We start from the raw sequence: 23,964 nt of genomic DNA on the forward strand, positions 1-23,964 counted from the left end.
CATCTAAAGTAGTCTAACGGCAGGACATTTGGGATTGAACCATATTACAATTATCTTAAGTTTGCTCTTTCTAGATTCTTATTCACTTCTATCTACCTCTACGGCACTCATACCTCATAGACGATGTTATTCCCAGAAAGGCCCGACTTGACTAAGAACATATAGTCCGTCCATTTAATGAAAGACTACCTAGGTAGTAATACATGCAAGTCAAGCTATCGGATGTAAATCGTTGGATAATCCAAATAGGGGGCTAATCAGAAATGCAAACAAGTTCAGTGAACGTCGAATATGCGGTTTTCGCCAAAAAGCCAAAGTAGCCTGATTCAGGTCGTCACAGAGTTCGGGGATGAGAAACCAGCAGGGACCGGCTATTTATCGAAGAGGCCGAGACAACTTCTTATCGCCGGAATACCGACCATGTGTCTACTCAAAATTCTCAGGGAGATCTTGAGCAGTCATCCTGCTCGCTATTTGGGCAAGTTAGTGACACCCGGGAAAGCTGCACCGTACCTTTGACGAGCAGCGAGGTGATCGCCCTCAAAGACCTGTGGGACCAGTATACCGGTTCTCTTAAACGAGCGGCCTAGACAAAATGATCATCAGTAAACAGGCAAAACCCACACCTACTAGGCGAGATAGTCTAAGGTTTTGGATTAAACGTCCGAGCAATCAGACGAAAAATCATCCGACTCTTCAATCTCCAAGGGGAACTCGCTGAGTCCGCGTAAACTGCAGGCTAGATTGTACTCATGACATGCAGCACTAATGTCAAGAAGCGGCCTTGGCCGTGTCGTTATCTCGCAGCCTTCGCGCGACAAATCATGCGGGATCTTATTACGAGGACCTCGTCTTCATCAAAGATATATTGGCATGTCGAGTACGTAGCCCGAATAGGCGAGCTTTGGGTCTGCGAGATGAAGTTATATGAAGTCTTCTGCCATCGGATATTGTCCCGTAATCCAGGCTAAAGAGGCTGAATGGCCTCGTCAGTTTTTGCGGGGCCATCGAAGACCGGCTTGGACAACTTCTGCCAATCATAAGGTAAATGGCCTGGCTAGGCCATTAAAATCGTAGATTAGAATGTCCCTGGGTTGTCGGGTTCGCTGACGGCATCGTACCGCACTTCGCTCATAGCAATATGCGCACCTTAAGAACCCCAAGCCCAGAACTTGTAATTTCAGGAGAAACAGATGCCGTCGATTCGCCGATAATCGAGGATTCCAACTATATCTAGCAACGTTTTATCGAAATACGCCCCTCGGAAGAGACTTGAAGAGGAAGGTGGTTTTTCTTTTGATTTTCGCGTTGCTCGCGGAGGGTTTGATATCAGGATGTCCAGGTTTCTTCGGTCTTCCCGCGATACGCAGAAGGGTGCTTGTGACACGATAAACTGGTAGACGAAAGTACCATACCACCGAAGCTACATAGTTTTGAATTCTATTAGTCTCGTGTTTCCTTTATAAAATCAAGTTTTGAGCGTGGCTCTATTTGGTATCGATGTTCCGGTGCCTGACCCCTCGAACCCACATCGTCCTCCCGGTGCTCGCGGTGCGATTAGAACTCCTGACAACCCTTAAGTATATTGTAGCATGGGTAGGACTCCGGGCCTAGGCTTTAATATAAAGTAAGGTTATGCCAAAAATAACTCGGCCCCTTTACAACGTGAAGACCTGAGTTACTCTGTAATATAACCGTACCGTGAAACCGATGCCCGACGCTACACCTCGGAAACCGTCGTCTTGTCGTCTGCAGCCACTAGCGCAGTAATGAAATACGACACGTTCCGGAAGGATGGAAAGAACGCGAAAAATGGCATCTCGCCCGGAGTGACTACTTGAACGGGTGACAGTCGTGAGGTCCCGAGTCATGCAGGTCTAATGCTATTTAAAATCGATCAGGATGGAGTATAGCCATACGTCAAAGATGCGCGTATATAAGAGACAACTTGTCCGCGACTTAGTTGATCATATAAGTCTATCCATCGTCAGTTTATTCTCCATCAACGAAAGCCAACAGTTATAAGATTCAGTACAACTGTATCGAATATTGTCAGTAATATCTTATATTATAACAAACTCAACAACGTCGACTAATAGGGAAAATAGTCGAAACAGAACAACTCGAAAATGAAGGTACTCATCGGTTTTGTCGCGGCGTTAGCCAGGTAAGATACCAACTGGTTTCCTCCTATTAACGCTTGGTCTTAAGCTTCATCATACTAACGGGAGTATAGTGTTGTCGGTATTGTTAGCGCTGCCCCGGCGGAGGCCATGGCCAACCCCAACATTGAGGTCCCTCAAACTCATCGCCCACCATACTCGCCCACGCCGACCATCAGCTCCCTAAACTCTTCGACGACAACGTCATTCATCATCACCATCACCACACTCCCTGCCCAGCCCACCACGGTCGCCCCCGCTGTTTGCCCGACAGTGACACACACGACCCGACCTAGCGACTGTGAACCGATGCTGTGCCCAGTACCTGGCTGCACGTTCCAGAAAGAGCTGCTCGTTCCGTGCGGCTGCGCTGGAGTCAAGACTGCTCTCTTTGTTGATGGCTGCCAGACTGCTTGCCCCGAAGGTTGCATGACTCGGCTGAGGACAGTCACGGCTGCCTGTGCTACTCAAACTCCGGCGCCTTAGACAAGTGACATCGGAAATGCCCGGCGAGGTGTAAGAGAGGTACAGGTTAAAATGCGTTGATGTTGTAAGAACATCGGACTGGTCTAAACCAGAGAAGGGACCTATCCTATGGCATGTTTTATCGTCTGTCTGAGATAGTTTGTTGAAATGAAACAATGAATTCCACATCTCGTTCTTTACAAGTCATATAGTCATCTTATGTTCCAACGATTCAACGTTATCAACATACCAATTCGATTTACTTCTGATGATGTTTTTATGATTAAAAATAAAGTAGAAGGTTTAAAGCTTAGGTTAGGACATTCGATTATCTTTAAGTACCAGCCTCAAATGGCCCAGACTTCATGCGCTAATCGGCCACCAAAATGACGCTATGACGGATGAGTTCCTAGCGCCTGTATCACTGTGGCTCACTAGGTACATATGTACCTAGGTAGCCAGCCTCTTCCAGCGCGTTGGATGTCCCGCTGCATCGGCGCCCCACAAACGCATGCCGGCACTCCAGTCAATCGGAACCTCGTGATCAATGACTCTACGTATGTACCCCCTTTACTTACACCGTTTTATTTCACATTTCACTTCACTTCATCCCTTTCCATAATTATTCTCGCCGCTGTTCTTTTAGCCTTCTTCACTAATAATTATTCAATCACCTCCATAGTCCATACATAGCAGAAGTCAATTGTAAATTTACCTACCTAGAGGCATAATGACTTCAAGATACAGGGTCGAGTGTGAGTTCGAGTTTCACGGACTATATCTTCCGCTGTAAAGCATCCCATCAACAACTAACACGGGCGCTTCTATAGATGCGTTGAAGACGCACAGACGAGACCAGTTTATAGGTATTGCAACCCAACGCTGTGGTTCTCACATTATCCTTCACTATTTTATTTACCATCGTCGTTGGAAGTGGGTTTCCGGATATCGGATATCCCCAAGACCAATAATGCTAGCATAATGCCAGCGGTGAACTTACTTACTCTCACAAAATATGATAGCTAACTTACATATGTTTAGAATGGATCAAAGGGTTATTAGCGGTTCCCTTCGTATTATACTCCCAGCCCACCGGTGTTTATGAAGCCAATGGATTCAACGTGACACATATGTCCGAAGAGGCGCACAGGCGTTATGCCGAGATCATGAGGGACGTCGAGGTGATGATTGATGATCACAGTACGTCCACTCACGCTCGCCTTCCCCGCCCCCGGAACCAAACTCCAATCCAGTCATTGACGTATATTGTTCAGTAACGCACCAATTAAACGGGAGCAGGGTCCCGTCTAAGCTCAAGCTCCTCGTCCCGACCATTGGCAACTTCTTTACCCGGCTGCCTCTCGAGGCCGCCTTCAAGTTCCAGGACCGCAAGCGATATATTTCGTCTCGCCGCTTTGTCTCCCCCTCCTTCAACGATGTGCGCCTCGTCCTCAATACGGCCCAGCTTATGTCCGTGACTACCCACGGCACCCTCCAGCTCGCCACTTTCGACGGAGACGTCACGCTCTACGATGATGGCGAGAGCTTGGAGTCCACTAGCCCGGTGATCCCGCGCATGATCGATCTCATGCGTAAGAACGTCAAGATCGGCATCGTTACGGCTGCGGGCTATACCATGGCCGAGCAGTACTATGCCCGTCTGCACGGGCTCCTAGACGCTATTGCTAGTTCCACAGTCCTAACGCCGCAGCAGAGGCAAAACATTGTCATCATGGGCGGCGAGGCAAACTACCTCTTCGAATTCAGCCCCTCGTCGCCTCACTTGCTATCCCCCGTGCCCCGGGAGCGCTGGCTAACAGCGGAGATGGCATCCTGGTCCGACGCAGGCATCACAGCTCTCCTAGACGTAGCCGAGGCCGCGCTGCGCGACAGCATCAAGAATCTAAACCTGCCCGCAACTCTGATGCGCAAAGACCGCGCCGTCGGCATAATCCCCAGCTCACCCACAGTGCGCATCCCACGCGAATCCCTCGAGGAAACTGTCCTAGTAATCCAAAAGATCCTAGAGCTCAGCGTAGGCGGGCGCGACTTCGACAACAAAGTAGTGCCGTTCTGCGCGTTTAACGGTGGGCGGGACGTCTTCGTCGACATCGGCGATAAGAGCTGGGGCGTCTCCGTGTGCCAGCAGTGGTTCGGGGGCGACGGTGCGCGCACGCGCATCCGCCCCGAACAAACGCTACACGTCGGCGATCAGTTCCTCAGCGCCGGTAGCAACGACTTCAAGGCCCGCAGCGTCTCCACCACCGCCTGGATCGCAAGTCCCGCCGAGACCGTCGAGCTGCTCGACGAGCTAGCCGGATTCATGGGCAAGAAGCTGAGCTGAGCTGAGCAAATATACCTACCTATCTATCTATCTACCTTAGGTACCTACCTGGGTATGCATACATTCAAATACAATTGCAATGACCGTAATAACACTCCCGATGTACGGTACAAAAGGAGGGGCACGAGATTACAAGAGAAAACGTTACGACGACAAAAATGAAACCCGTTCCCAGGCGGGGAGGGCATGTTTGGCGTTTGACGGTGCGGCAGACGATTTAGAACTTCAGGACGCGCTCGAAAGCAGGGAACCGAAGCAAAATGTGTACCTGTTATTAATGCTCAATCATGATAGACGGCTGGTTTTGTATACCTGCATACTTTAGCACGTAATTCATACAGTATTCTATTTCTAAGACCATTCGCCACTCAGGATATTTCATTCAGTCAATCTTATACGATACCGATCATGTAGCCCCTCAGATTGTACTACACATCGCAAGCCGGCATTTGAGTACCTACAGACGGCCAATACGGGCCAAAGACCAGCTTAGTCTAGACATGTACGTAGCACGGAGTGAAGATATGTACATGGTAAATAGGTACACGAGAAAATGCCAACATCTGTATTAGACTCAATAAACCAGTTGCCCGGTCCTAAAACGTATAATCTTGCCTCTGCTCACTAGGTAACAGACCTATTTCATTAAAGTACTTTATTTTCTTCACCGTTTCTCGTCGCCTCTCTTGTTGAAGGTAAGGGGGTCCCCGCCCAAGGTATAAAAGGTCTAAAGTGCAATGTGCGATGTGCAATGTGCAATGTGCAACGTGCAACATCCAGTCTGCCACGATTTTATCTTCTCAGCCCAAATGCCAATCAAAACCGACCGATCACCGTATTTCTATATGCTTCCTGAAGCAGAGAAACCACACCACAACAACACAAGTCAAAAAAACGCTGATCCGTAGAATTCAGGGATAATCCCGTCCCTTCATGCAACCTTTTCAATGCCAATTTCGTCGCCTTTCAGCCATAACATAAGCCGGCCCGTAAGTTCCCATGCGCAGAAGAGAAAAGGGAGAAAATCATGGGTATTGGGGTATTTCAAAGGTCATAGGAAAAAGGAAATTTATAGAGCTCGATGTGGGTATGCTCAAAACTAGACAAACAGCCTTCGCTAGCTGTGCAAAAATCTCCCCGTCGAGTAAAAATAACAAAGATGACGGTATTGTATGCGCCAGTCACGTTAGTGGCAATAACTACCGGAGCGCATCTACTACGATACTGGTTTTCGGAGCTGCCCGAGAGGTGCGCCAAAGTTACTCGATTGCTTTAACTTTAGCGGGATCTCTGGCTCCTGCTCTTCTAATTCTTCACGAGCATCGTGTGCACCGTCATCATCGGCCTCGATAACTGGCTCAGATGTAGCTGGTTTAAAGTAACTTCCATGCTTAAGGACAGTAGGAGTCATATCGTGAGTGATAACATCGGCAAGCTTGTCATTAAGAGCCTTGAGAAATGGTTCGTCAGCTGCTGGAAGGTTTCGAAGGGTTAATGGCCCCTTTAATTCCGGATCTTTGTCTCTTTCATCCTCGAGTTGGTCCTGGGCCTCGGCGGCTTTAGGGCATCCCAAGCCGCAACATGATGTCTGACAGTTAGTGACTTTCTCGAGCACTTGAACCTGATTATCCTGCTCATCACAGCACTTGGGGGTTGATGAACCAGAACTGTCAGCTGTGTTGACTACCTCAGTAGTCTCAACGGTATGGAGCCTAGATAAGGAGATGGAGTGGTTCGGTGTGTGCCCAGCATGCATGGTAAGTCTATCGGACTCAGGGGCCTGAAGCGCCTCTTTTGTCAACTCAGCTGGCACAACACGTGTACGAATTAATTCCTGCTTAGCTTCAGGGGCAGGGAACAAGATCGGCTCGGGAGATGATTCTGATGGCTTATCATCGGTAAATGTCGCCTTCTGGACAATATCCGGCCTGACTCGGATTCCTTCCAGTCCGGGAATGACCTCCTGTATATCGATACAGGGAACACGATCTTGCTGGGACACTGGTGAACTCACTCCTGACGATAAGCCCTGCATACGTGGATCCAAGGGAATAAAAGGTTTCGACTCTGGCATCGTCGTCGATCCGTGATACTCGCTGACGTGAAGCTCGCCAGGCAAGACTCTTTTAGGAGATGTGCCGTCTGATGGGCTCCAAAAATTGATACTTGACTGCGAATGTGTCTCGGCGCTACTAAGACCACCGCCTCTGAGAGAGCCTATGGTAGGCTCAGCAGCACCATCAAATGGTATCTTTGATCGACCGCCTTGGGTCTTCATGCTCCTAAGCAAGTTAACCATCTCGTCCCTCTGCTTTTCGGCTACTTCTGTCCTCTTTTTCCATTCGGACAAATCTCTCTGGAGGTTACTCTTCTCCTCGATCCATATCATTCGTTCCTCGTCAATTATCGCCCGTTCTTCCTGATACATTTCCTCAGCTCGAGTGCGACTAGCCTCCAGATGAGCACGCTCGGCACGCCAATTCTCAATCAATTTTCTATTCTGCTCTTCCCTGCGCTGTAGCAGGTTGAGTAGAGCTTGGTTGCTCATATTGCCAAGTGAGGAGGTAATGCTAGGTGCCAAATACGGAGATGTTGCAGCAGACCTGATTCGATGACTGTTCGGGGAACTTGGGCGTGGAGAAAGATACTGCTGCTGAGACTGCGCAATTACGGGAATTGATGGCGAATGTGTATGGTCGAGAGACGGTAAGTTTACAAGGTTTGACTCATCCAAGCAAGATAGATTATTCAAAGCGCGCGGTAGAGATAGCGGAGAAATTACTGATGCTGAAGAGTGACCATTAAGATGAGAGGCGAAGGACATAGGACGTGGATTTGGATCAAGCATAGCGCTCGACGGCAGGAAGGAGTCGGACGGCAACCTTGTCATGGTGAGCATGGTTAAGATAGTTGCAGGCGAGCCGTAGAGGAAGGAAGTAGGAAAATATCGTTGATGTAGATATTGCGTATCGCAAAAGATTGGCCCGGTTGATTACGATATCGATATCTAGGTTTCCTTAAGTCGTGACAAGATTTCCAGAAGCTCGACAGGGAGATGGTCCGTAGTTGTAAGCTAGGAAATAAACCAAATAAACCAGCATCGAGCTCCTCATTCGATAGCAACGGTAGCTTGATCGGCAAGGGGTGCGAAACCCTCAATTGAACCAACCCGAGGGGAAGGGCAAGTATGCTTTAACTGGGAACCTGTGATGTGCGACCACCTGGCAGCTGCTTGAGCTCAAGTCTTGCTCGTCTAGATGCTGCAGTAACCGATGCAGTAACTGATGCAGTAACGGGGATCTAAACTCTGATTCGTAGTTTCAAGATCGTTTCGATAAGGCCGCGATAGGTCGTTATAGATGGCACGTTTGACAAGCTGGTGGGATAATATGCCGAGGTAAGCCCAGTCTGCCCAGTCTACGTGTACAACAGATTTCCCTGATTGCGATATGATTGTGATATGATTGCGATATGATTGCGATATATGAAAGATTCAGCCAGCATCTATTTCATATTCCACAAGGCGAGGATCCGGGTATTTGCGTATTTGTGTGTTTCTCTTGATTGTTTGCTTCTCGGGCTTGCTCATGTGATGGGTATTTGCATTTGCTTAGTTGGGACTGGTTGTGTGGGTTTGTGGGAGAGAAGTTATTGTTAAAAAATGAAAGCAAGATGGGGCGCAAAGAGATGGGGAGGTAGGTACCGGGTAGATAATAATTGTACTACGTCGATGATGGAGGGATTTGGAAGATGAACCAATTTAATACGGGTCTTACAGGGGTTAAGTTGAGTGGGAGCATGCTTGTCTCCTTCCGCTACACGGCTACACAGCTACAACACGAGGCACACGAGGTACCTAACCTAACGTACATGTTCCTGCTTTAGAACCCTTTTTTTGCGCTAAATGGCCGAATGGGTACTTGGTTATAGGTACATGCCGGTGGCACTTCCAGAGGGGCAATCTCCAATAGGCACATGGAAAACGGCCGGCCTGTCGGAGCGGATCTGCCAGTCCCGCCAGGGCTGTCCACTGCCAGGCACAGTGGAGACAGCGGGACCGTAAGACTTCCAGGGCTCTTTTCAACGTCTGCCACGTCCTTGCTTCTTCTCCACACAACCACCTAGATTAAGCCTAGTCGGTAATTTTATCCACCATCCACTCTCTTTGTCCAACCAGATTTCTACTCTCATCTTCCCTCACTCAATCCCCAATTCCAATCTCGTCAGTCTTCTTCAGATCCTTTTCCTATCTGGTATTCCCCAAATATTTGTCTCTGTTGCCTCTTATTACTATTTGACATGTCGAGTGCCACACGTAGATCCCTCAACTCCCTTATGCCCTTATGCATATTCCGTAAATACCTACACAGATACATGGTACGAATAGCTATGTATCAAATATTATGGATACCACAATTCAATTTCCATCGCATCGAATTTTACTATGCAGTCTACTACCGAGGGGCTGCTACCTAATATACTATGCCGTCATCTAGTGGACAATGGCAACCCTCAGCCAGCCAGGTGAAAGGTCCGATCACCTAGCAAGATAAGTGCCCAACCCTATATAGGAACCTACCTACATAGGCCACATTCAAGTCTACCTCGAATACCTTAGGTTAGTTAAGTCTAACTACCTTGAGTCTTAAGTACCTAACCTAGGTAGGTACCTATCTAGCATCAGATATGTTGCTGGCATTTAAATGTTGTTTTGTCAGTTTACCCAATCGTCCTTCGCCAGCGCGACCGATTGTTATCAACCTACAACCTACCAACTACTCTAACGTGCCAATGAACAATTTACCAGCCTACAAGGGGGACGGCCCGCGGGAGCTTCGAATAGAACCCCCAAGATGCGAAACAACCTCAATCCTCCAATCAGAGCTTTCCCAACAGCAACTCTTACTTGCAGAATAATTGACATGCGTTCAGCTTCTTACCCAGCTCCTTAACCCCACACGCTTATTCCCTCATGGAGTCTGTCGCTTAGGGTGTTTCTCCTTTGCCGGATCTCCCGCCCGTTAACGCGCTGTCTTAGTGATAGCTTCCTCATCTACCTACTAGACTACCTCCTAACCTACCCATGTGCTTATATCAAATCAGGGTCCCCTTTAGTATTCCGGAGGCGTTTGCTCCCTAACCAAATTAGATTGCCCGTTACCTACTGTAGGTAATTTATTTACCAGGTACCAGTGTCTAAAGGGTCTAAAGGGTCCTTTAAAGACCCTGGTGGAAGTGCCCAATACGACTTTCCCTGTTTGATGGAGAACCCCTCCTCTTCCCCACGACTGCGCCCGATCTCTAAGGGGTATTGGTTCATTGAAGCTCGGGCAGTTCTTCTACCAGTTCCGCCCTCGCCTACATCAAGACTATGGAATTTCTCGTGACCATTGTTTTACCTAAATATAATAACTATCATTAATACCCCCGCTTGCTAGAATACCGTGTGAGAACAGGTTTCCGTGGGGATTTACTGTTTGAGATTTTGCTGGTCTTTCAACACTTTCCCGATTGTCACGACACGCCATGTAGAACGTCTCTCTCGCTTCCACTAAGCATCAATCTCTACTACCCGACACTAAATGGATCTACCAAGCGAATATATATATGTCTGGCAACACCATCTACTTCTTACGAATAAAGGCCTAATATTTCCCTCTAAATTTAGACCTCTAGGCTGGAACAATTCTAGAAGAATTATCCCCGTACGCTATGGGTTCTAAGCATAGGGCTGAATAAGTTTGATCCCCTGAACTTCCCCTCTTCTATGTAATAAAATATCAAAGGCCGCTAGAGCCGTCGTCAACATATAGTAAAGCCCAGCTTTAAGGTCACGCGAGATACTAGTTTATCTAGATTCCCATGGTAAAATTGCACCATTTCTAATAAGTGCGGACTGGGGGCCGGGCTAATAGCTCACTGTCACAGTCTGCGTACTCAAGTCAATCCCGTTTTGTTCTTTCATTATTGACCAGCTGACTCGAGCGCACCTAACTACCACGCGCCCCTTAGATTATAGACCGAATAATGGTTCACGATACTTTCGTTAAGCTTATTATTAGGGCACACTAACAATGACACTAACAATGAATAAATAAGATTTCTATAACCCACCGACTACTGTCCCTTGTGATCAAGACTAGTCCCTGACGGAAAAATCAGAGGGCTGGGATCTAACAAATTGGATACATGGCGAGCGCCTAAGTTATGCGGCCAAAATATTTCACCGCTTTATATTTTGGCCGTACCATACATTTATCCAAAGGATCACGGCTCCATCATTATCACTGCAAGTCATGCGACGCGTCGACCATATAGCTGCCTAGGCACGCCCCAGCATATACACCGCTTGCAGTGCCTACGGTTTAGATTTAAAGCGAGGCAAGCAAGAATTGGCACGCATTGTCGAATTGAATCAACATACCAGACTTGACCAGACTTTACGGCGAGATTGCCGAGCTGCCAGGGATCACACAAGTGTGGAGAGGGTTAGGTTAGCAGTAGATTTGGATCTGGGGCTTGCTGGCATCGGCAACCTCTCAAATACATACTCAATCGAAGCTATGCACAAGATATGCAGAGACGAACAGCCAGCCACCAAACCGTTCTCTGAGCATATCTTCCTTGGCTCAAGACCAGTATTGGCCAAAAGTTGGTCCACGTCACCCACTATAACATGGAAATTCAAATAGTTCAGCCTGTTGCGGCTCTCACCGCAACACGCTCTGGCCAGCAGTATCCGCTTGGTATGGACAATCTTGGCTGATAACTAGATAAGATTATCGTCCGAGATTATCATCAGATATGTTGTGTTTCGTACTATGTACATACCTACCTACCTATGTATATGAATCATAAGCAGCCGTTACAGGAACAGGGCGTGGACCAAACGTGGGAGCGCTTCTTCCCGCACCGAGGCTTGTGGCGTCTCACTGAAACGGCACATACTAGGTTAGGGCTTTCAAGATTCCAGAACCTTACCTTACCTTACCTAACTTAATAAGATCCAAATGTGTAAACATAACCTTTCCTCAGAATTGTTGATCAAATGCGGTCTAGTAGTCTTAACTAACTAACTACCACGGCTAGTTCCGTTAGGGAGCCGGACCTGCCGGAGTACCGGGCTCGGCCTCGGCCTCGGTGCTACTACTCCATCATTGCCGGTCGGCTTGATTAGGAAGACCGCAAACCTAACACGTAAACAATATCAGGTCAATTAGCACCTACAGATACTGCTGGAAGAAGAGTTAAAACCCCGATTAATTAGTTTATACTAATATGGATTGAAATGAATGTGTTGTCCTCTAGAAGGCGTGTTTTATAAATAGACTCGATGAGTCTAAAGTTCACAACTACAAGCCCGTAGTTCCCATTCGGATCATTTAGAAACCCTAAACTCCACATAACACATCTTCAATTGCGTCATTAAGCTCTCATAGGGCAATTTACTAAGCTTGACACAATCTAGATGCCGCACTATTCTTCCACATCATGCTTGTTGTTTATTAAATCCTCGAGCTCGTCAAAAAGTTTGTATTAATAGGACCAAGAATTCCGGCTTATTTCGACCGAAGAGTTTAAAGCAAAAGTATACCCTTTATAGAATACATCTGAATTTAATAGTTTTCTGTTTTTATTTTTTATTTTTCTACCGGTATTTAAATTTTCAGGCCCGGTTGCGAGAACACGGATGGGCATTGAATAAATAGTCGGGGGTATTGTTACTTAACACATGTCATTTTCACCACTTAAAGACTAGGGTTAGGATTTTGGACGAGACATCTAGACAGGGTATACTCCTAGTATGTATAGAAAAGGGCCCCAGTAGCTTAATTTGGAGTTCTTTACAGAATAAGGAAGCTTTTTCATGCATTCTAGTCCACTTGATAGATACACAAGTTAATATTTTCAGTCAATCTCGGCCAACGTCTAAAAAAAAACCAAACATTTCTACTGTCAAATAGATTCACCTGTAACAGATATTTTATCTAACTAGGTACTCTATACATTTCTTCTTTCCTCATTTCAACGTCAATCATTTTTGAGAAACATCTAGAAGATTTACTTGTAGTGTGATTCTACTTAGTTTGTCTAAGCTTAATACATCCCAAAAGGGCATCATTGTTATGTGCCTAGTTTCTACAATGACTAAATGATAAACACGGTTAGATAGCCTAGAGAATTATTAAATGGTCCGAAAGTCCTCCTATCTTACCGTCTGATATTAGCTATATTCCGGGACTATAGGGCTCAGTTTATGAGACATGCTAGGCATCTATTATAGAGGCAGGTCGTTGTACTTCTAGCTTGTGGGATCAGAATTTCATATATATTTAGGGGTGTACTCTGCAAGTTGAGTATTTAACGTGACTATCACGTCTTTATAGGACCGTGGGAATAGAGTTGATACGTAGTAACCAGTCAGCAACCGCGTGCCCAATCCAACTTACTTTACTTCAAAGCACTCATTAGAAGCAAATTTACGATTGAGTTTATGAGACTGAGAAAGAGCATTAAGTCTATACACCTCCCCTGGGCTGGTAAGTGTTAACCTAGAGGCTCTACTTGTACTATATATAATCCATAAGTAGTTGCTAAGGCATTTTATATAGGAAATCCCCTGGCTTTTACTTATTGATCTTTCGAAATATGAAGATGTCAGGCCTTGCATAAGCTACTGACACAGGCCACCACGTATTCTTTTTCATAGGAACTGCCCTATAAGTTACCTGCGGGACTTAGATAGTACAGGTGGGGCCTCTAACACTTACCATCCTAAGGAAGATGTATAGGCCTCCCTTGGCGATATTCTCTTCACTCTTGTTAGCTATTTAGTACGTTGGTATCCCTACCGCTACTTATACAAGACCCAGATCCCATAAGAACTAAAAGATGGAAGGAATACGAAAGAAAGTTTCAGACCACGGCTCTTAATCTAATCAGAAAATAAAGGAACCTCAAAGGCGTTTATAGACAAGACATATAACTGACTCATCTCGTGGTATCAACATTTGAAATAGTTGATGACAATTTCGGTGGCTTGTCTTCTCTATAAATATCAATATAAAGCGAGGCTCTATTTGTTCTCCGTGACAACCAAGCTAATAGGAAGTGCTCATAACTAGTCGGAGTTCGTAACTTGATCTTTTGAAGGTTTTCTTTACCTGTTAACTTAGTGAGCTACTATTATATTCAAGACAAGGGTCCCGTGATTCTAATTAGATCCGCGGGAAGGACGCACCAGTTTAAGACTCGCAAGACATATCTCCGCGTGAAGAAAGGAATATTGCAGTAAACCAAGGTTCCTCAATCTGAACTCCCGCAGCGAACTTATAGATATATAATACCTACCTAGGTACCCAAGGTAATCAAGTAGACTGGCATATCAAGGTGTCACACATATGACTATAACCTCCAAAAGTACAAGTTTATTGTCACCGGTCTGCGAATCTATTTAAGAATAATAACCAGGTACGAATCTGTTTATGAAACGACGACGATGAATTTGGACAATACTTGTTTAATTTACTTACTTAAGGAGGCCATTCCGCAAATAGCTGTCCAAAATTTCTCTACCACATCGACCAGTTCTTCAAGAGCCTACGACATATTCCATCTTCGGAAATCTGTAACATAATCTTCTTCAAACCGCTACCAACTTGACTTCAACTTAACCCCAAGGAACCAAAGACAATGAGTTCTTCCAACACCCACAACACCGCCAATATGGAGAGCCCTAGTATTCCTACGACGGAATTCCACCAACCCATTGGGTTCGTATGCTGCCAGTGCCAATGGCGTAGTAGTGGTAGCCTTTGCTCAAACCCATACAAACCAGACTGTCCCCATCGGACGACGCCCCGCTGCCAGAATTGTCTCGTTATATTTACGGATCCTAAAAAGGGAGCTAATGACGAGGAGAGCGGAGAGCGACGAGGCTCATCGGGCTCTGATAGCTCGGATACACGTGATGGCCATTAGGCCAACCGAACCCCAGGAAGTAGAGCAGTAGAAGGTGTTCCAGACCTCCTACGCCCTTTCTTCAAGTACTAGCTATGGCTAGAGCATGCAGAGGACCGTAGATACATCTCTAGATGAGACAGGCATCGTAGACTTTGCCGAAATCTACAGAGCACTCTGCTAAACATAAGCTTGTGGGCTTACCTTAGAACACCGCGGCTGGTCCCGTGTTCTATAGAAAAGTAGAAAAGTAGCAAAAAAATGGAGTAAAATTACCCCCCGAAATTTGACTGTATTGATCTGTCCCAGCACATGTGAAGCCATGAAATGTAGATAGACCAGCCTCCGTAGCACCTCAGTTTCTCCCCCCCTTAATTCCACGCAGGCCTAATTCTACGCTGACTAGACATGTAGTACGGTTAGCATTGTAAGCAAGCAGGACCCTGAACCTTACGTGTACAATATCAGGGGAGACGTAAACGCATTACCTCGAAAGCAAGCCAACGGGTTCCGTTGGGGGAACCAGCAACATTCGTGGCGTACACTTTTCAACAGACGAAGGTATTACGTTGAGGATAGTCGTTAAGTAGTAGCACTAGAATGTATTATTGTGGCTTGATATTCCTCTAGGAGCATGCTGGTCAGCTTACATATTACATGTGGCGGTATCCAGACCCAGCTGGGTCGGATTGCTCTTCCAATGGCAGACTATAAGAACCCCCACAAGACTGACGCCGGAGGAGATACATAGGGAAAAAGTTGGCCAAGTGGGCTGACTTTTTCTTCTTTTTTCCGTGACTTACATAATGTATTGCCAACATGCATGATAAGAGGACAACGCGGCCATGGTGGTAAAGCCCGGCGAGCAGAACTACCTCTAATATGCGTGCTGCTTAGTTATATGAGACCGGTTAAAGAAAAAAAAGATTTATCCTATGTTGTCTTTGTGAGACATAATTGCCCAGGTACTTTACCTTATTTTTATGTAAAAGGCGAGTAAAGAAGCGGTGTCGGTATATAAGCCGATAGGGTCATTGTAATGTCTTGGCTTGCTGCTTCAACCATATAAGTAGTGAGTGGTAGCGCTATATGGCTAGCCCTAAGACTGCAAGTGCAGATGCATCTAAAGTCTACCTGTGTCTAGATTGACTTGTTAACGTCGGGACAAGGGAACCCGGAAACCAGCTTCCGCGGTCTCCTCTGAGGACGCATAGCGAGTAGATACACTTGATTTGATTTACATGGGATAAGGGATTCTAACGTGTGCCGGAAAATTGACCGTGGGGGTATGCGTATGGTACTATCTTAACCGTTCGCAATGGCTCCTTTGTATAAGAACTATGTACGGTAACGAGGAACTAGAGGCATATTCTGGGGTGCATGAAATTGCCCTAGGCCATCTGGTATCAAGTTAATGATGACTCGAGGCCTTATGAATAGATAGGAAGACTTAAAACTGTCAAGTTCACCGGCTATGACTACGGTTTTAAGGTATTGCCGCAATAGCCCTACCCGTGCATCCTCCAGCAAAGCCGGCTCTAGACTGTTTGGTTGGACTTTAAGAGCTCTATGTAGAAGCCTTATTGATGGTCTACTTACGCATGATGGCTAAGATATCCATTTCCATGTATAATAGGGGTCTTAGCATATGATATATATATATTAGAGTAGTATACATATCAGTCCCTAATACGAGCTGACGCAGTTTATAGTACCTAAACGAGCATGTATAGTCGATCGTCGTTAGGCCATTGGATGTACCCTCAGAGATGAAAATCGAACATCAAGCACCGTCTCCTCGAAGGACTGAACTGACATGCTCGCCCGCTTAAACTTGCATACCGTTTTGTGGCAAGTACCACAAAGTTTCAGACGAGTGTGGCTTGGGGAATCGAGATCGTATTCGTCTCATGGTGGTCCTTATGGCTTATAGAGTTATCGTCGTTAGTAGTGTTTGTCTCCATATCATGAATTTTTACTCAATGAGTTATAGTATATGCCGTTTATTTCGGGCGAAGTCGAGAGTAGGACCGGTGTTAAAGCGTACGACATCGCCTGCCTATTCGTTGTTTCTCTATAAGGTTCCCTGAACTCCGACCTCGCGTTTTGAATTAAAGGAGACCGACCCAATCCATCTCAATCTAACCTGTAAATACCATAGTGTAGTTAGGGCGTAATAGAAACCCGTAAAGCTAATATCGGATGCTGTACCCTGGGCATTTTAACGAATTCTACTATGGTGCGACTTGGTTTAATCAGCTAGGCATATTGACTTCCTAAAATTGCAGTTCGGGCAGATTTGGACGCCTCATTTGGACATATAAGGATTGTAAGGAGGATTTCCCTTGTAAGAATTAGTGTCACTTTGGTTACGACTAAGTCCAGAGATAGAAACTGCACGGTTCTCAAAAAGTAAACTGCTTTTTCGGGCTACCCGAAACACTCCCGGTGGAAGCTAGAGACCGTGTTGCGCCGTACTCGGGCGTCAAAACTATGTTTGACGTATATGTAAACCCGTCCCTAGCTCCGTCGTCAGCGGCAGCGGGTGTATCACTCTCCCTGCCGTCACGATGACACGACAGAGCATGCCGATCGGGGCAATGACTTAGACGTTTAGGTCTTAGGTCTAGACTTCTTCCGTTTCGGGATTGGTATCAACACGTTACAGTACGCTGTCAATCAGGGATAGAAACAATTGGGAACGCAAAGGTGTTTAAGGGCTTCGTTTCCTCGAGAGTGGATATCAATGACACGTCACGTCAACCTAGTCGTAGGAACCAGCTTGAAAGCTTGGCAACATTCCTCGAGCCGTCGAGTCGCGGGCAATGTCAATGTTTGACTTCTGATACCAGTAACATAGACAAACTCGATCAAAAGGACGCGCGGTGCGGTATGCGAGACACAATCGTCGCCTTTTTGAACTTGAGGCACGTTGCACTACTCCTTGGCAAGAAACGCAACTATCTAGACAAGCAGCCACCTGCGAAACCCGCCAGTTTCGGGGCGAGACTCAAGTAACTGCGGACGCTCGCGTCGTCCGGAAGTATATGTGCATACTTAATTTGCAACACTGCACTGTCCTCCCAGAGATCCTCTTAGCTGATGTGCATAATTGTCGCACATCCCCGGACCCCCTTTTTGTCTGCAAGACGCGTGCGTCGGAAGGTAGTTAAGTTTAAGTAGGGAATGTGTCTTTGCATTTCGGTACGCAGCCCGACCGAAGTCACTCTGGCTCCGTAAACGAATCCCCGGGCTGGACCGGCGCTATAACGGTAATGATGGCTGCCCCTTTATAATCCGTACATAAGGAGGGAAAGGGGATTCCAGGTAGCTAATTTGACTTGCGTTCGCCCGTCAGCGACGCCAAGGACACGATCCCTTTCTTAGAAGACGCCAAGTATGGTCGGACCGAGCTTGTAGCCAGTCCCTTTAGATACCAAGAGATTTGATCTACCACAATCGACTTGGCAGGGACGGCAGTGGGACTTTACGAGTCACGCAGCCGACAGCAAGGCACGTCGGACTTATGTATTGGCAGCCATCATAACCGGCAGCCGTCGCCATCCTTGAAAAGGAGGCAGTTGGATATGATACCTGGGATGGCTATGTAGTCTGCGGTACTTCCCGAGCACGTTGGTAGCTCTACCTCTGTCATCTTGTACGATGTACATAAACAGAAACAAGACGTGCTGGAACGCGGTCTAGAAGTATTAGCATGAGGTATTTTTACAACTTGCATGTTTCAGCGAGAAACTGATATACGTAGAGCGGTCGCGTGGGATAAAGTAAGCAGCGGTACAAGCATGTCTTACACGCACGTCTCGTCGACCTGCTATTACATAGAAACTGTGTACGAAGGCATTGGAAAAGGGTGTCGAAAAGACCTACGGGCGTCTCCAGGATTAGATACTGGCAAGCAGGCAGGCAGGCAGGCAAGACGGGATGAAGCGTTGGGCAGGGGTTATTGTCACGCACTACTCTTAGCACCCGTCTTGGCTTGTTATGTAGGTATGTATGAACATCATGGTCTGTGCCGTCGATGGGGGCTAATTTCGCAAGCCTGCCTTCACAACCCAAACAAGCTTCCTGCAAGTGACGAATAACTGGGGACTCTCTTGACCCCGAAGAAGGTAACACAGCACACGATGGTGAGCACATTCACAAGGGTTTCTCTCACTGGCGTGGGGAAAACCTGGAGGCGGAGAGATTCTCACCAATGATGTTGACTTATGTACCTACGGAATAATGTTAGCTTAGATGTTTTGCTGACAGTCTTGCCCCAACGCCTGTTCGTCATGATTCCTGCAGACTGGGAAGGGTTTCTGGCACGGGTTACTACGTGCGTTCGTTCCCTGTAGGCGAGATTGGAATTTCGAGTTGGATTTTGTTGGTACCGGTACGCCCCAAAACTTATGAGTTCCGCTGGCTGACCGAGATGGTTTTAATCACTGAAAAGCTTATTCACCGCCACTTCTGTTTTAGTTTTGCTGAAGCTGACAACGACGGTAGGTTGTGAGGCTTTTCTTAAGCATGGATTGAGACGCCACGCTTGGAGGTTCTCGTTAATAAGGAATAAGGGCAGCCACTTAGAGATCACGAATAGCCTAGTTGTAATTATAGTACCTCGTAGTTCGAGCTGCGCTGGCTTACGGTTCTCATGGTTGTCATCATTTTAATGTCATCAACGGTAACCGAATTGCTAGGTTAGACGCTACTTGATTGCCTCGCCCAAGAAAATCCAACACTGGTTCCTTTTTCCCCGATACGTACCCCATGGGCAACCATGTCGATAGGTACGTGGCCGAGGCTATGGAATAAATCCCTCAAAGTAATTTGGACCAGCCCCTTTTACTAATGAGGACTAGAGACCTTCCCGTTAATGAGGAACATGGAAAGACGAGGCGCCAGATTTTGATCTCGCTAATTCAATTTCCTGCATCCCTCATTTTGGTAGTTAGCCAAGCGAAACAAAAGGGGATTAATTCAATCCATACACATGTAGAGAATGACTTGCCGATCTTGTGTTCAGCCAAGAGCCTCAGAAGGCTGACTGCTTCGCCAAGCGTGGGAATTGCCATACACAAAGCCTCTCACAAATAACACAAATTAGAATGGCCTAGCCCGATTCTCTTGGCCATTTATTTTTAATATTTAGATAGAAGACAAGATCTCAATCAGAAAGCGATCATGGTTTGCTATTCATCGCAATGGGAGGACAGTAGAGCCAAGACGGCTTGACACATTTCAACCATATTGTGTATTTTCGCATCGAATCGACACCAGCTAATGCAGGAGGGTAATGCAATTGCTCAAGTCACGAGAGGTGAAGATTCTGATCCGCAAAGAGTCCCCCGATTCGTTACTACATAGTAGGTACCACGCGTAACGAAGCTGCACAAATCTGCTCTTTTGGGACGACTGCAGAAGCACTCGAGGTCAAACGGCCCAATCATCGGCCTTAGTTACGTGGGGGGAAATACAACGCTTCCATCTAACCTGCTAACCTAGTAGACTACTTAAGGGCAAGGTTGAGAAACAGCCCTGTTAGATGATTAGCGGATTGCCTTATTCGACCAAGCCGGCCTTGTTACGAATGTAACAACATAATAATACATAGGATTTGAGATGCCTGCCGCCTCTCCTGCCACTTGGGTTTGAACTGGCGCCGGCTTCAAGCGCCAGAGGCGTGACTGCTATCGTGTCGGATGGGATATTGGGACGGTGTTGGGCTCGTGGGAATGCAAGATGTGATTGAAGGAGATTGAAGCATAACGTCGTTCCGAGATGCTTCTCGGTTGACGGGCAATTGAGTCTTGGCCGCCACTATGAAGGCGTCTGCGTGTAATTCAGCCGGCGTCGTGCTGGCTAGGCGATGATGCTAGGCGACGATGCTAGGCGAAAATCTTGACCGAAGTCTATTTCTTCGTTCGGTCTACTATATAACCTTTATCATTTCAGCTTGGCCTGCCTCAAAACCGGGAATGAGCCAAGGCAGATGTTCTCACTAACGATGACTACCAAGAAATAGCGAGGTCGATAGTTACCACCTACATTTGACGATAGTGGCCAATCATAGCGTCTAGACCACCACACGATTTAGATAGGGATTTGTATTGTCTCCGTAAACTGATATTTTTAAACGGTGCCTGTAAAGAAACGTGAAAGGCAAAACAAAAAAAATAGTAAAAAGAAAACATCATCATGATCTTACTCTTGTCGTCATCGCGTTCTCCGTCGATAAAGGAGAAGCCCGGAAGAAGCCCGCTACTGTCGGTAGTTGATGAAGCACCCAGGCATCCGTGGCGAATGATATGGTATGCTAGATAATGGCTAGATAATGTCTGGCAAATCTAGTTGGTGCCCTGCCGCCCGTGGCTTGGATGATAGGTTAATACCATTCCGTCGGAGTTTAAACAGGGAATCGAGATAATAGAAACTATGACTACCTAGATGTCGCGAGCGCTGCAGTGATGTTCAATTCAAGGGTCTGGTAAAGGTCTGGTAAGGGTCTGGTAAGGCATGTCGTCCATCTACCTCGTTTTAGGTAGATCTAGAGATCCCCCAGTGGGCATCCAAACCCGCTTAGGAAAAGACCCGGTAAGGTGGGCAAATCACGAAAGGGGGCGGAAATGCGGCGCCGCGCAACCAGACGACGACACATACCGCAGCGGCGCTCGGAGCGTCTCGGAATGATCGCATCTCCTTGATAAGCCTCGTTGGGTACGCAATGGACCGAAGACCGTAAATAGAGACAACTGTCAAGACCGAAACATTTGGAAAGGATGGATCCAAGATCATCTCACTGGATACATCTGCCAATGCTCGGCGCATCAACTAATGAGCAACAGCGGTGATCGCTTGGCCTTGGCGATTCTATCGACAGAGGTTCATCGGGATATCTTGGGTTAATGTCGATGCCTTAGATTCATAGCACGAACTTGAGTGTTCCGGTCGAGATCGGCTATCGCACCAGTCAGTTGCTTTGCGACGATGAGCTATGTGGCTATCGTTGATCAGTAACTTTTGGAACAGTAGATAAACTGGCTTTCATAGATCATCATCTACATAGGTGTTCACACCTGATATGACGCATGTAGGATCGGGCGTTGAAGAGACTGGCTCGTGTCACCATTCCAACGATGGAAGTTTATCCTCGTTTCGTTTCACGAAAAAATAAAAAAATAAAAAAATTTCAGCGAATAAACTGGACTCTTCGTAATTGCACCTGTCTATTATTTCTACGTTGCTGAAGGGTTCAGTGGCGTCTGAAGGCTTGAACACTTACATCATCTCGATCGAAACTCGTAACGTTAGGTAGTCGACAATCACGATTCCTTGCGAATGCTTCTGGCGTCTAGTGTCAAAAACCGCTTCTATTATTATTAGCGCACGCTTCATTCTTCTAATGGCGGATGTAAAAATCACCGGCTCTTGGCGGGCGCAAGACGTAGGGTAGTGGCTGGACTGGACGCGCGACGCCAAGGCCTTGGTCTGAACCAGCAAATAGATGAAGGTTTCTTGGTATTGCCAATTCTTTTTGCTTCCGAACATAACTGAGGACCGATTTACACAGCCAAGAAACTCACCAACGGCAATCTCTTTTTTCGGGTCTTCTGTTAATCTCTTTTGGCCAACTCGCAAAATACTCTGTATGCAACTGCCACAAAAACGTATCCTTGGCAGGGAATGGAAGTACTGGTAACTACGAAGAGGGGAAATTCGTCTTGGCTTCATATCTTCTAGAACAGATGTCGAAGAAGATGATGGATACACGAGATCTACCCATACGCCTACGATTTTCGCTGCAGTGTCCTTTGGGAAATACCTGTCACGTTGCTACTAGATAACTTGGAAAACACCGGTCATCTGAGGATGATTGATAGAACCAGAGAACGTCATATCTGTATATGTAGGTACTATTACTATCTTGCTTCGTGATTTACACTAGACCCTTGAAGACGTTCCAATCGGGTTTCACTCTTGACCAATGCTGTTCATTCCTGTTACTTTTACAGAGTTGTAATCAAGCATAAAGTTATGAAGACATTTCGACTCTCCGGTGATTGATGTGGGAATAGCGTCCCTGGTTTTATCCACTTACACGATAGGGACACCCACTCTGAGCTGGGGCTCTCTGGGGTCTCCAAGGACCCAAGAAACAGCTAACCTAGAGTTTATTATTTGATTAAATGGTACATTAGAGCCTTTTCAAAGTAACGAATAATACTGTGGTAAATACAAGCTATGAAGTGTCTCCCTCCACATTATCCCCGTTTCGCCGCAGTGGTATCCCTAGGAAGTATACGATACCCGTCATGGTACCTCCCGCTCCCACTACGATTTGATTACATGTATTACGACACTAGGCGTGCTTGACGTGAGTTATGCTGAACTACTAGTCGATATCGTAATCTCACGTTCTCCATTCTGACCCATCGATCTATACATAGTACTAAGGTACTGGATTGTAGATGGGTGTATGTACATCCAACATACTCGCATATAGTAGATGATGGTCGACTTTGCCAAGGCACGCGTGGATTTTGCCGCTCAATTACGGCGCACACATGTCCTACTCAACTGAGGTTCTCAAGGGAGCCAGAGCTATATTTCGACACAAGGCACTATGTATGATGCCGCCGAAGCAATGTATGCCAAGTGCTTTGAAAGTCCGAGACTCAAAATTGAAGCAGTACTAGTATCTTAGATATCTTAGACCATCCCCCTGGGAATTGGGCCTTGAGTCTTTTTCTGTCCTCCTCACTAGGTCCTGGGATCTCTAAGTTACAACTTAAGTCGACATTTCTTCTCCCCACGCCGCCGTGCTACCCACTGCTCCCACTGCTCCTACATACTTACAGCCATTCATTTTATACACTCATAACATATTCCCTAGTACAACCACCCCAACTTCAAACCTACCTAAGTTTGATCCTGACCGGGCCACACATCAACCTTCCTGCAGGCCGCTTCCTCTAGCCCCGTCTCCGCAGGGTCCTCTGCAGCTAGCTAGCATAGGTTATCTCTACCTAC

At 46.6% G+C, this 23,964-nt stretch overlaps 3 protein-coding genes across 3 annotated transcripts; 2 read left to right on the forward strand and 1 right to left on the reverse strand.

Annotated features, from left to right (window-relative positions):
- The first annotated feature begins 1,972 nt into the window (after positions 1 to 1,972).
- Positions 1,973 to 2,922, forward strand: F4813DRAFT_109388 (uncharacterized protein). The gene is made up of 3 exons (XM_049238492.1): positions 1,973 to 2,051; positions 2,109 to 2,167; positions 2,237 to 2,922. The coding sequence occupies exons 2-3, from the start codon at positions 2,130 to 2,132 to the stop codon at positions 2,646 to 2,648; spliced, it is 450 nt and encodes a 149-aa protein (XP_049104437.1). The 5' UTR covers positions 1,973 to 2,051; positions 2,109 to 2,129; the 3' UTR covers positions 2,649 to 2,922.
- A 282-nt stretch (positions 2,923 to 3,204) lies between these two features.
- On the forward strand, positions 3,205 to 5,269 carry F4813DRAFT_109416 (IMP-specific 5-nucleotidase). Its single transcript, XM_049238493.1, has 4 exons — positions 3,205 to 3,382; positions 3,458 to 3,493; positions 3,669 to 3,827; positions 3,902 to 5,269. Exons 1-4 carry the CDS (start codon positions 3,358 to 3,360, stop codon positions 4,969 to 4,971), a joined length of 1,290 nt encoding a protein of 429 aa, XP_049104438.1. The 5' UTR covers positions 3,205 to 3,357; the 3' UTR covers positions 4,972 to 5,269.
- A 698-nt stretch (positions 5,270 to 5,967) lies between these two features.
- F4813DRAFT_109418 (uncharacterized protein) lies at positions 5,968 to 8,163 on the reverse strand. The gene has a single exon (XM_049238494.1). The coding sequence runs from the start codon at positions 7,868 to 7,870 to the stop codon at positions 6,188 to 6,190; it is 1,683 nt and encodes a 560-aa protein (XP_049104439.1). The 5' UTR covers positions 7,871 to 8,163; the 3' UTR covers positions 5,968 to 6,187.
- Between the last annotated feature and the right edge of the window lie 15,801 nt (positions 8,164 to 23,964).

Source organism: Daldinia decipiens, assembly GCF_022478715.1.
Source record: "Daldinia decipiens strain CBS 113046 unplaced genomic scaffold F4813scaffold_2, whole genome shotgun sequence".
NCBI lineage: Eukaryota > Fungi > Ascomycota > Sordariomycetes > Xylariales > Hypoxylaceae > Daldinia > Daldinia decipiens.

Coding starts and splice junctions, on each gene's coding strand:
- F4813DRAFT_109388 (XM_049238492.1), top strand. CDS start 2,130: ATGAAGGTACTCATCGGTTTTGTCGCGGCGTTAGCCAG. Junction 2,168..2,236: donor TTTGTCGCGGCGTTAGCCAG/GTAAGATACCAA, acceptor ACGGGAGTATAG/TGTTGTCGGTATTGTTAGCG.
- F4813DRAFT_109416 (XM_049238493.1), top strand. CDS start 3,358: ATGACTTCAAGATACAGGGTCGAGT. Junction 3,383..3,457: donor TTCAAGATACAGGGTCGAGT/GTGAGTTCGAGT, acceptor GCGCTTCTATAG/ATGCGTTGAAGACGCACAGA. Junction 3,828..3,901: donor GGTGATGATTGATGATCACA/GTACGTCCACTC, acceptor TATATTGTTCAG/TAACGCACCAATTAAACGGG.
- F4813DRAFT_109418 (XM_049238494.1), bottom strand. CDS start 7,870: ATGCTCACCATGACAAGGTTGCCGTCCGACTCCTTCCTGCCGTCGAGC.